The sequence below is a fragment of the Cyanistes caeruleus genome, chromosome 10, assembly GCF_971803275.1.
Source record: "Cyanistes caeruleus chromosome 10, bCyaCae1.hap1.1, whole genome shotgun sequence".
Classification (NCBI taxonomy): Eukaryota; Metazoa; Chordata; class Aves; order Passeriformes; family Paridae; genus Cyanistes; species Cyanistes caeruleus.
Window position 1 is genome coordinate 12,974,052 of NC_141710.1, and position 12,639 is coordinate 12,986,690.

The following is a 12,639-nucleotide window of genomic DNA, read 5'->3' on the forward strand; positions in this document are numbered from 1 at the left end:
CCTGGTGTGAAGTAAAATGTTAGTATAAGCATACTGAGAAAAATCTGCAGTAATAGGGCAGGAGATTGTCCTTGATTGGATTCCCAAGGGGCTGAAAGGGGCCTTTTTGCCATTGCCAGATTGACTGATGGTGAAACTCTGACTCTGTCTCTGGGTTCCTCTTTTGAAATGCAGAAAGGCCCTGCTGTGCAGGGAGGTGACAGGAGAGAGCAGGACAGGAGTGTCTGCTTCCACATGGCTTTGTTCCTAGGAATACTTACCTTAAAGTGATTAGAGAGTAGGAGTCAATTAAAACTAACCTCTGTATGTTGGTAGTTTAAGTGGACACAAAGTAAATAAGGAGAAATTGTAATTAAATCAAGATACACAATGACATTCCTTCAGATTAAGTTTCAGATTTGAACAAATATAATGAAAAAATATCCAAGCAATAATTTAAGAGGGCAAAGATAAGCAGCTTGTTAATGAGTCAGAGCTGCCTACTTTTATTACATAATTGATATTTACTTAGTTTTTTCTTCTATTTATCACAGGGGCATTTAATAAAGCAAAACCTTTAACCTTTTTAGTATTAGATTCTTGATAATTTATCTCTCTGCAATAAATGTTGGAGTTGGATGCTTTTAGGCAAAAAATAGAATTGGATATGCTACCTATAAACATTTCTGAAATTTAAACAATTATTTAAATTTTGTATTCCACATGTTCACAAACCATTACTAATTGCTATTAAACTACTTTTATCATACATAAAATATACATTTAAGATCTTGATGAAGTTTTCATTTCTGAATCTAGCCCCCCACTTTTGCTATTTTTTACTAAAAATAAAGAAGTATTTTTGTTATTTTTAGTTCTGAACACATATGTAATTGCTTGCTATGCTGTAGGCACAGAAGGGGTCACTGTCAATTTCCACTGCCTGTTTCAGGTGATGGAAGGTTTTACTTGTGTAGTGTTACAGTTTCAACTGTGGGGAGATCCTCCATTCAAGTTTATCACATACTAGAGATTAGTGGGTTTTTCCAGTCACTAGTTAAAGTGCAAGAAAAGATTTTGTCATTGTGTTAAACTGTTCTGTGTGTAAAATTTAATTAAATATCAAAGGAGGAAACATTTAGAGAATTATGTGTTTTATTTTGGGGAATTCTAAGCTGAAGTCAAGACAGAAAAGATACTTTTACTGCTCTTACAGATTAGCAGTTTGCTGCTTTATTATAGCCCTGTCTTTGGGGAAGGTGGGTGGAAAATCAACCAGCTGAAACAAAACTAGACGAATTTGCCTAGAAATACTGGAATTTCCTGCTGTTCTCCACCAAGGGTGACAGCACTGGCCTTCCTTGCTGACTGCTAAATACACTGTCAGTAGTAATATGTATTTAAAACTGGGACCTCTCTTTTGCCTCCATTGGTGTCAGTTGGACTTATATTGGTTCTAGACATTTTTAAGAGCTCCTTCAAGAGTTAATGAAAGGCACCAAAAACATTTCAATGGCCACTATTAGCAGATACTTGCCAGCATTAAAAACATAAGAGAAGAGGCAGGAGCATGATAGGTTTTGTCTGGGTTTGACACAGCAGTATGATTCTAGCTGACAAATGAAAGAAATGTGATGTTGCTGTGTGCACATCTTGGTTGATGAATCCATGGACCCCACAGTGGTATTATCCTGGTTGCTGCGGGAGAAAAAAAAAAAAGAAGACTGTATAATGCAGCCTTTTGAAGGGGGAAAATCTGTTGTGGTGAATGAAAATTTGTTTCCAGTACAAATTAATGTCTTGCTAGCATAATGAAGTTTCTTCCTGGGGCACCTGGCAGCTCATGTTTCATTGTCTCAAGACTAATTCTTTGGGCTTTTGCATCAAGTTTCATGTTCTTGGGACAGTTCTGCTTGACACTGGCTTTAGAAACAAATACGTGTTTGAGCAGGCTGCAAAGTAAACCCTGAGCTATTTGCAAGTCAGTGTTGCTGTGTTTTGAAAGAGATGGAGCTTTTGTAATCTCTTTTTGTTGTGTCTAAAAGGACAGCGTATAATGTACACAAGTATTTCAGATAATACAGTTTAGTGGAATCAAAATTATGTCCTTGTACTGCAAAGTCTTAGAGTACTGGGTATGGACACCTGTGTTTAGAATGTATTTCTATATGTTGGTAAATTATATATCTTGTTGTACACCAGTTTTCTTAAGGCATCAGGACCTAGAGTCAGGTGCATTTATTATGGAGCAGTAGCTAGAAAGCTGTTTTGGTTCTCAGAAATTCAGATGAAAAATAAGTATGTATCATGAAGAAAGAATAAATGTGTGTAGAGAGAAAAGCACTTGTCAAACCATTAAGTATGTTCCAAATAGGTTTTAGATTGGATGGAATAGATGGTTTCCTTTTTAATTCTGCTGTATTTTCAGATCATGCTAATTCTTTTCTTATTTTGCTCATTTTGCATTTTTCATCCCTTCTCCTCCTTTCCCTTATGTTTTAATCCTACCCCGTTTTTTCACATGACAGGAAAAAGCCAGATCACATCAGGTACCAACCAGCTTCTTTTATACCTTCCCAATGTTTCCTTGGCACGCAAAAAGCTCTTCATTAACCCTGCATTTAATTTTGATTACTTGCAATGGATGTATAAGTGACTCAGTCTAAGAAAATAACAGAAGGATTCTGCCTGGGATGCCAGTATACCTGCTGCTCAACTCCATTAAAAGGTTTAGAAAGATTGAGCTAGTTTTCAGCTAAAAAAGGAATTAAAGCCACGTTTCTGCACTCAAACTGAGCATACAAGATCAATGTCTTGCCTTTTTCCAATTGAAGTTGATGAGATTTTTCTTTTTTCTTATCAACTGCATTGGCAATAGACATGTACTTTTAAATGTTGTGCATTCTTAATTACTCTGTTTTGATTGTGTGCTGCTAGCAACTAGAGGAGAAAACTGTTTCTGAGAATCACAAATTACAATTCATTGTTTTATGTAAAACTCAAATTTTATACTTCAATATTCTCAATATTACTCTCAGTTTTCAGAAACTGGAAAATTTTTCTATAGATTTTGCATTGTTTCCTATTTAATAAATACAGTTTTGAATTGTGTAGGTATAAATGATGGAAAGCATTCCATATCTAAATAGGAACAACTATATTCAACCACTACAAAGTGAGACAGTGTAAACTACTTTAATATTCCCAAGAATGTTTCCTCCTTCACCATGCTTCTCTCTTGCTTTTGACAGAATGACACATTTAAGGAAACTTTGGTAATAATCACATGATGCACACATGATGTCTAAAGATTTATTAAATTATTCTGATAGATGTGGATTACCCTACAGCAGCACCTTCAGTACAGAGACTGTACCTCAGGTGTTCCTGGCTGATGCTGGTGTAGACCCCTCAGCAGTCTGTTTGCTGCAGTAGAGTTTGTTGATAGTATTTGGTTAGTGAGGAGTAACTCCAAGTTTTTGGCCTGAATAAAACTGCAGTGGTGCTGACACCTTGGAGGGTAGCCTTACAGTTTCATCTTGTTAAGCAAAAAATAAAATGTATTCACTCTGACATCTACTTCTAAAGTGTGATCTGCAAGTTATCCTACATTGTAAATTGCTGATCTCATTCAGTAAAAGTTTATTTTAGAAAATCACCAAAGCCTGCACCCTTTTTGGCTAGACTGAAAATTTTTCTTTGACAGATTTCATTTCTCTAGTAGGAAAAAAGGGGACTGAAATACTTTCAAAACTTCTAGACTAGAAGCTTTTAAAGATGGCACAAATTTGTGTTACAATTTGTGTGTTCACTTATATCCAACTGATGAGATTAGAGCTTGTTTACTAGAGTAACTCATTAAATATTTAGCTGTAGAACAAATGAGGCATTGCATTAATGAAGTTAATTGCACTTGCTAAGGTTCTTATTAGGGATTTGCTCCATTGCTCGTTGTCTTGGGGCAAGGCTGCTTTTTTTCCCCCTTTACCACTCCCTTTATCACTTAGGCACCACTTTTCATGTTGTTCTCTTTTGTGTTACGTTCAAAAAAAGCACATGAAAAAAGATGTGAGTTTATTTCCTTTTCAATTCTGTTTTTTTATTAAGTTTCCTAGATGAGTATTAGCAATAACCTACCTTACATGTGGGGCATACTTACTGCATCTGTAAATAGATAGTAAAGATGATACCTTTACAATAGCAGTGACTAAAAGTACTGCTATTAACAGATTGAAAAAGTCAAGGATGACAGGAGATCCTGTTGTTGCTTTTTAAATTAAATATATCTGCACAACATTTGAAAAGATTGTTAAAAGGTAGAATCTCATCTGTCTATGAAACACTAACCTTTCTAACATATACTGGATTTTCTGTTTTGGATCTAACATTTTTTGTATATATTACTTTTTCTTAACCATCTTTGTGCACTTCTTTCCTTGAATGGCTTGTGGTGGATGAATAAATACATGAGGCCCTCTTGTTACTAATTGTGGTAAACTGTAGCTTGAAACTCAACAGCCTGTGGAGAATAACAAGATCTGTTGCAACACAGTATTTTGTGTACTGTTACCATTCAAACTAACTGGCAGTAAAGAAGTGAGTTATGGTAAAGGTGGGGTATTGGAGATAATTAAGGAATTGCTGTGGTAAATAGAGGTTTGCATTATAAGCCTGAACAAAACAAGGTGTAATTTCACTGAATTGTTTTTTACATCCCCTTCATTTTTGTCAGTGAAAATGGAACTGTGATAATTGGTTAGCCTTTTTTTTTTGTGCATCCCAGAAGAGGTAGAAAGGCCTGGGTATGTCTACTGGTTTATTTTTTTTCATTCAGTGGTCTGATAAAACATCATTGTTAGAGATCTGAGGTAATTTTTTCCGAAATATGAGTTATTTTTCCATTCTCCGAGATGTATCCTGTATGAGCAGTGACTTTGACAAGGAAGGATAAAGTTCAGAGGAGTTTTTAAGCTTTGTATTATCTTTTGGATTTTACAGGATGCCTTCATAAAATCTTTTTTTTTTTCTTCAAAGCTGAAGCTTAAGTTAGGATCCTACTTAAAAGGTTTTCATTGGGTTTTTTTTAGTTTTTATATGCAGTGTTTTTTATTTCAGGATCAAAAATTTTAAGACATGCCCAATGTAGATAGATATTAAACTCAAATTGGATAACAACACAGAAGTATTTTTAGTGCCTTATTAAGTTAGGTCTGCTCCCAAAAATATTTCAGGAGTAGTTTACATGGGTTTAAGTATTTTTATTATTCAAACTATCTGAATTTGTGTTACCAAGCAACTACTTAAAATTGTAATTTGCTGCTAAAATACTGAAGGAAATGTTCCTTGAAATGAAAATGTTTTGTGTGATAGCTTAACTAATGTTGTCATAACATAAATGTGTTTGTTTAGGACTCAGATTATTTGAACCTTGCTTTCTTTTCTGTTTTGTCTCTGCTTCCCCTTTTTTTTGTTTTTTTATGAACTATTTGCCAAAACTGACTGCAGCATTACTTTCATGAATTATTTTATTCGGTCTCTTTGTAGACTGTATGTTAGCACATGTCGGTCAAATAAGCACTGTAAAATCAGTTATGTATTCTCTGGATGTCTCTTCATTTGAATAGGCGCTGGTTCTCAATACAAAATAACCAACTTGTGTACCAGAAGAAATTTAAGGTAGGAATTGAAAACTGGCTCGGGATAGTTTGGAGTTTGGGTGATGATTTTCCTGACTGATGGGGAAACTGCTGATGTGGCATCCCATGTGATCTCCAACAACTTAATACTTTTTTCTAAATTAGTTTCTCCCTTTGTAAAATGAGACTACTAGCTACACTGACAAATTCTGAGATTCCTGTGCACTGATTGTAAGCACATACTTTATTTGCTGTGGATTTTGTAACCTAGTTAGAGCTTTAAAAGTTGTTGGTCCCAAAAGGCTTGTGCTCACTTGTTGGCAGTCGGATATTCCATGCTGTTCTCTGAGCAGTTGTGTTTAACTCTTTCAGGACTTGCTCCCTCCAGTTACTTACTGGTTCACACACCCAATTCAGCAACTGGGGGAAAAAAACATGAAAGCTTCTGTTACGAAGCAGTCAGGGCTTCTATCCACATCTATTTAGTATCGAAAATGCACAGTGGTTTAGCAGTCAGTGTCTGCTTTGTTGCTTGTGGGAATTGCAGCAGTTTTATGTTAAAGCAGCAAGTCCCGCTCTGCCTCAAGCCATAGAAGCCTTTTCAGTCAGGTTTTGGGCCCCTGCTCCTTTGTTTGTTGTTCTACAATCTGCTTTTGCACCAAGGAGCTGTAGCTGTTCTTCAGGTCGGAAAGAAGTAGAGACTATATGGAGACAGTGGGGTAAAAGGAAGAAAGAGTTTAAGGCAATTAATTCCTCTTAACTGCAAACAGACTGGGATCAGAGAGTATTCCTTGTTATCTGATGCTGTCAAATCAAGGGGCTTGATTTCTGTGGTTGGAAAGGCAACACAGTTGAGTTTGTGTGAGCATGCTTGGTTGGGCATTTTGTGTTTGTAAATTCTCGTTGCTCTTTTTTTTAACTGCACCTTTAAAATGCTGATAGCTCAGAATGGAATTCTTACGAATTGAATCAAATTTTCAAAACCACTGTATTCAGCATCTGGTTGTTTTTTTTTATTTGGCACTTAAATACTGCTGATTTAGGTATAACTTTTCTGATTTGTGAGTTAATTGCATTTCTTAGAGTATATTTGTAGTTTGAGTACTGTTGTTTAAATTTAAGGTGTTGATTATTCAGTAGATTGAACTGTAAGTAAAAAGAAATTCTCCAAATTTTATTTTTGGAAGAAAAAATTTAGTATAACCAGGCAAATAGAATTCATTCATTAATAATTCAGGATTTAATTATTATCTTATTATCAACTATATTATTTTTTCTCTGTGACTTTTGTTAACTTTTGTCTCTTAGGATAATCCTACAGTAGTTGTTGAAGACTTGCGGCTCTGCACAGTTAAACACTGTGAAGACATAGAAAGACGTTTCTGTTTTGAGGTGGTTTCTCCAACAAAGTAAGGAGAAGCGATGGAGCATGTTTATTTTAAAAAAAAAAATCATTACATGTAGTTGTTTTAAAATGTAAGATTCACATTTCTCTTGGGATAGATCAGAACAGGAAAAGTATCTGAAAAATTCTGTACTCTGAAATTTTGGCTGAGACTAAGTGATGCTGTGAGAAGTGTCCCTGGTATTTAGTTTACTTTTGGCATTAAAATAAACATGCATTCTTGTGCTTTTTGCATAAATAACTTGTGGTGCAGAGCTCTGCTGTGGCTTAGTAGTAGCTGATACTATCAGCTGCTTAGTAATGTAGAAAATTGGTCTCAGTTTATCCACATTTCTGATTGGTGCAATGAGAGAGAAGCACATAAATAAGCTGTTGTCTCAGTGATGTAAAATTATACTTCAGAATGCACTAAATGAAACTACCAAATAAAATTATTTATCAGCTCTAGTAGTGCATTGGCTGTACTTAGGGAATTTTGGCATTCTGCCACAGCAAGGGCAGGTCATGGATTCCTCATTAGTGATTTTGAGATATAACCATATTTAAGTTTTTGATATGAGGTCATCTACACTCTCCATTCCTCCTTACATTTCTCTTCTGAGTAGATTACTGTCCATCCTGATGTTTGCATTCCCAGTTGTGGGTCACTATAACATGCATCTTGCTTGGCTCAGCTTTTTCAACCCATAAGTGTTGGAACAGTTTTATACTTCATGACCTGGTTCTTTTACTGTTGATGAGAAAAGTAGTTCATTCTTTGTCAGAGAACTTTACTCTCTCTTGATCTCAGTGAATGAAATTGTGTTTTCAAGGACTGATACCTGTGTCTTGTGTCATGGGGATAAAATGCATTTGAGGATATAAAAAAGAAAATTCTGGAATAAGGAAAGGAATAGGAAGCTAAGCCATTGTCAGTGTTTTTGGAAAAGTAATTTCTGTATCTATTAGCATTACTTGCAAATAATTTTGAAATAAGGAGTTTGCAGCTCACAAAGGCTCAGCTGCTTTGTTATCTTAAAATAAATGTTTGTATTAAATGATGCCTACTAAACAATATACTTGTTATACAAGTATAACCATAAAAGCAAATGCCTAAGCAACATGTTGTTGGATGTCAGCTGCTTGGCCACTGTCTCTGAGTACTTTAATTTGTCACAGGAGCTGCATGCTTCAGGCTGACTCGGAAAAGCTGCGGCAGGCGTGGATTAAGGCTGTTCAGACCAGTATTGCCACAGCATATAGAGAGAAAGGGGATGAATCTGAGGTGAGTCTAACAGTCCACCAAACAACAACCTCCCCTTTAGATCCTGAAAATTTTAAATATATAAAACCTTTTTTAATAGAGAAGAAGAAATAGAGAGGGAAGAAAAAAAAACAATCCATTGTTTGTCTTCTAGTGGAAAAGCAATGAAATTTTGAAGGTTGTAAATTATATCTGATCTGTCTTTCACATCATCATATTAATGTTACCATGTCCTATATGTTTTTTTGAGGTTTTTCTGTAGTGTGATTAAAAATCATAGGATATTCTTATATTCAGTTTTATATATCTTCAAAAACCTAAACATTCTTTTTTAGTTCTGTGGCTTTCCTTGGCCGAAGAGCCTTTTCTGGATTTTAGTGCACAGTTATTATCTGTGAGTCTTCAATTTCTTTAGTTTTGCATGTGTCTCTTAATTGGTTTGTTTGTGTCTTTTCTCTTTTAGAAACAGGAAAAGAAATCATCCCCTTCTACTGGGAGCCTAGAATCTGGGAGTGAGACCAAAGAGAAGCTGTTGAAAGGAGAGAGTGCTCTGCAGCGAGTCCAGTGTATTCCTGGTAATGCTGCCTGCTGTGACTGTGGTTTGGCAGATCCTCGCTGGGCCAGTATCAACCTGGGAATCACGCTGTGCATCGAGTGCTCTGGGATACACAGGTTGGCAAACTCCTCACAACTGCTTTTGATTTGTGCTTTGGCTTAATTAGGAAAGGTGGTGTTCGCCTCTTCAAAGGTATATTGAAAGAAAATTAGAGGCCCTTGTTTGTAGATAGAATTAAGGTAACTGCTTTATTTGCATAAATTAATGGTAAGTCTGTCTGAGGTAAGATATAACATGTAGTTACAGGTTAATGTTTTTTTCCATGTTGTTTAGGAGCTTGGGAGTCCATTTTTCAAAAGTAAGATCTTTAACGCTGGATTCATGGGAACCTGAACTCCTAAAGGTACAGTATTTTTGAAACAGGTTTTTATTTGGTACTTAGATTGTTGTTCGAAAGCCTCTGAATCAGCAATTTCAATTCAGGAAGCACATTTGTACCCAGTGCATGTCTTGCAGCTTGAGCAGAAAGTGTTTATAGTTGTGTGTTGGTTTATTTTAATTCACACTTTTTTATACTCCATAGTAATTTGTGCTGCAAACTTGCAATGCAGAGCAACTTACAACACCTTCAGGTTCCCAAGTGCACTCTGAGTAGCAAGTTTCGTCTGATAGTTTCAACATACAAAAAGGCAAATCTGTTTACAAACCACTAATGTCTTTCAGTGGGCTGAAAATTTTGGAAGTGATATATCAGCCTCTAAAGCATGATCATACTCAAAAATTTGATGTCAGCTCTTTACAGTGAGATGTTTTTGGCCATAGGAGAATACTCGTGCAACTGCTCTTGTGTGCTATTTGTATACTACATTTCTAGCTTGAACCATAGTTATAAAAATCGTGTGACACTGAAAATCTGAAATAGGAACTCATGCATGGATGCATGTGTGCAGCTGGATAGCTCATGCAAAGCATTTGCTTCTAGCTGTGATGTTCTGGCACTTAGGAATTGCTTCTGTATTCTGTACAATCAAAAGACAATGTGCTTTGTGGTTAATAATTTTTTTATCAATGTGTTCATGCTGAGAAAACAACCAACCAACCCTCCACTCCCACTCCAAAAGAAAAAAAGCTATACCTTTTACAGTATTCATGTGAATACCAGAACTAAGCATTCTACCTGGTACTAGAAGCAAGAATTCAGATCATGGCAATCAATAGGGTTAAATTCTCCTGTAAGTAGGCTTTTGTCTTTGTTCTTTTTCTGTAGTTGTATCAGATTATGGTTCAGCAAAAATGTTCATTGGGTAAGGTGGAATACAATTGGTTGAATTGTCTTTTGCTGATGGGGTAAGAACAGCTCCTGGCAAAGCTGGTGGAAAAACACTTTTGTTAATGAGGTGCCATTCTGCACCTGCACTGCAATCTGGTGGTTGTTTTTTTCAGGCACTTTAAAAGTGACTCTTTTTTTGTTATATTACTCAGAATTTGGTCTCTCCATTCACTGATTGTTTCATTATTATCATATAAACCCATGCTTATTACTGTAAGTGTACTTTTACCAGTGAAAACACTAAGTTGTAAGTATAGTCTGAGTGAGGTTAAAAACAACTGAATAAGTGGCTAAAGCTTTTTTCAGCTATATTTGAATTTATTTATTTTGCTTTATAGCTTATGTGTGAATTGGGAAATGATGTTATAAATAGAATATATGAAGCGAAGTTGGAAAAAGTGGGAGTAAAGAAGCCACAATCTGGAAGTCAAAGGTAGTATTTTACCAGCAGTGCCTGTTGCTTCCTTTTATTGTTGCTTCCTTCAGCCTCCACCTGTAAAAGATGCTGCCACTTAACTGTGTTACACTCCTTTAGTGTATTCATTTCCCTGTATCACCAGTATATATTGCTCTCTCCCTTTTCTCACTCTCTTTATTGGGTATTCCTTCTATTGGTCCCTTTCTGCTTCTCCTGTTCATTTGTTCTTTTTGTGATCTCACTCCCACCTTTTGATAACATCTCTAGAGCTTCACTGTAGACATGTGGATTTTGTTTCCTCTCTGCTGGGTACCAGCTCAGCCAGCTGTACTCGATGTGTAAGTGCTCCTGGAAGGAGCCTGTGGCTGTTTCTTTTCTTTGTTCTTCCATTTGACTTTTGTTCCCTGATCCTCAGAATGTTCTCATCTTCCTACCTACATTGTACATGAGCTCTGCTGCTTTACAGCAGCCTTCAAATCATTGTGCTTCTGTCTTCTATTTCTCTGATGCTAATCTGTCTTTGAAGGTAGATTCCCAATGTTTTGTGCTGCTGTATAGGAAGTCTCTTAAATTTGCTTTTTTACTACCTTTCCAGTTCTGTGCTGCTTGCTGCCCAGCAGTTTTATACAGAAAACTGAATTTTATGAAGTGTTGGCAATTTGGAGACAGTAATGATAGTATAAACAAAGTAGGAGATATTCTTTCTAGTGGTAACTGCTTTTCAGCAGTTTTAATGTAATAATTACAGCCCCTTTTATCAGTTTGGCACAGCTGCTATTGGGTCTTAAGGTAATAACCTCAAGTTACAAGGAAAAATACTTCAGTATGTGATATGGAATTGATGTCTGTGCCTACCTAAGGCTTGTTACTGTTTTCTTGTGTAATATTAATGTTCCCATAACAGATGTTGCAATTTATATTTACATAAGAAACTAAGTATATGTTTATTAATAGGTTATTAACAAAGTAAACACATATAAAGGTTTAATACAGGTAACATAAAGTAACTAATGCTTATTTCTTCCACATACCTTTCCAAAGTCTGAAAGTAAATACATGTTTGTGAACTTAACAAAATTATTTTGAGCCTTATGCAAATTTTAATCAAGAATACAGAAAGCGACAGTGTGCTTTGCATCTTTCTGAAAATGTGCTATAGGTGTCTTATGTGCAATGCCAATCTACAATTTTGGTTACTGACTTTAGTACAAAATAGACATTTGTTTAATACATGAAAATACTAAAATATAAGCTTACTAACTCCAGGGATTTTGTATATAACAGGCAGGAGAAGGAGGCATACATCAGAGCAAAATATGTGGAAAGAAAGTTTGTAGAGAAGCAAGCTGCATCAGTACCTCTGCCTGAGCCTGGAACAAAAGTTTTGCCTCCAAGACAGGAAGAGAAAAGGCACAGTGGCCCTGAAAAATCCCTTTTGGCAGGGGAGCAAGGTGCAGCATCCCAAAGAGGTACTTACACACTTCTTTACTTAGCTGTATTACCCATTTTCTTTTTAAGGTAACATGCTTTCATATTAATTGACTTCTGCCTCATGCAGAGAATTTGGAATCTGATTTTTAAAGGATTGTAGCCTAGTGTAAGTGTAGGGGAGAAAAGACTTCTTCAGAAATGTGCATTTTTATAGGAGGAAGGATTTGGAATGGGGATGCTTATAATTCAGAATCATATTAACCATCTTCTTTCCTCGGTATTTTCATCCTTCTTGATTTTTCCAATAACGTTCTTTCCTGCCCTATCCCTTCCTTACTGCCTGCTTTGTGCTTTGCTAACCTGCATGTCCCAGCGGTTGCTGTAAGTAGCGACGAGGCGAGGCGGGAGTCTCTGTTCTGTCCCGATGAACTTGATTCACTCTTCTCCTACTTTGATACCTCTTCAAAACTCCGTAGTAGTAAGTACTACAGCTGTGGCGTGTTCAGTATTTGCACTAGAGATCCATTGTGTCTTGTGGCCATCTCCCTGCTTCAATCTATTGTCTCCAGGCTGCTGCATTGCTTCGTATTTTCATGAAATAATTTAAGCTTTTTTACTTATCCTGATTTTTTTTTTTATTT

At 36.1% G+C, this 12,639-nt stretch overlaps 1 protein-coding gene across 13 annotated transcripts in view; it reads left to right on the top strand.

Annotated features, from left to right (window-relative positions):
• ACAP2 (ArfGAP with coiled-coil, ankyrin repeat and PH domains 2) overlaps positions 1 to 12,639 on the top strand; it is a 61,834-nt gene that overhangs the window by 39,047 nt on the left and 10,148 nt on the right. For 5 of the 13 annotated variants that reach the window (XM_086843591.1, XM_086843595.1, XM_086843590.1 and 2 more), the window contains 7 exons: positions 5,604 to 5,655; positions 6,924 to 7,024; positions 8,179 to 8,284; positions 8,727 to 8,935; positions 9,153 to 9,222; positions 10,488 to 10,582; positions 11,852 to 12,036. In XM_086843591.1, the coding sequence (XP_086699717.1) occupies positions 5,604 to 5,655; positions 6,924 to 7,024; positions 8,179 to 8,284; positions 8,727 to 8,935; positions 9,153 to 9,222; positions 10,488 to 10,582; positions 11,852 to 12,036 (818 nt within the window). Of the gene's footprint in view, positions 1 to 2,507; positions 2,529 to 5,603; positions 5,656 to 6,923; positions 7,025 to 8,178; positions 8,285 to 8,726; positions 8,936 to 9,152; positions 9,223 to 10,487; positions 10,583 to 11,851; positions 12,037 to 12,371; positions 12,477 to 12,639 lie in introns of all 13 variants that reach the window. The other 8 variants (XM_086843588.1, XM_086843592.1, XM_086843589.1 and 5 more) reach the window with 3 other exon arrangements.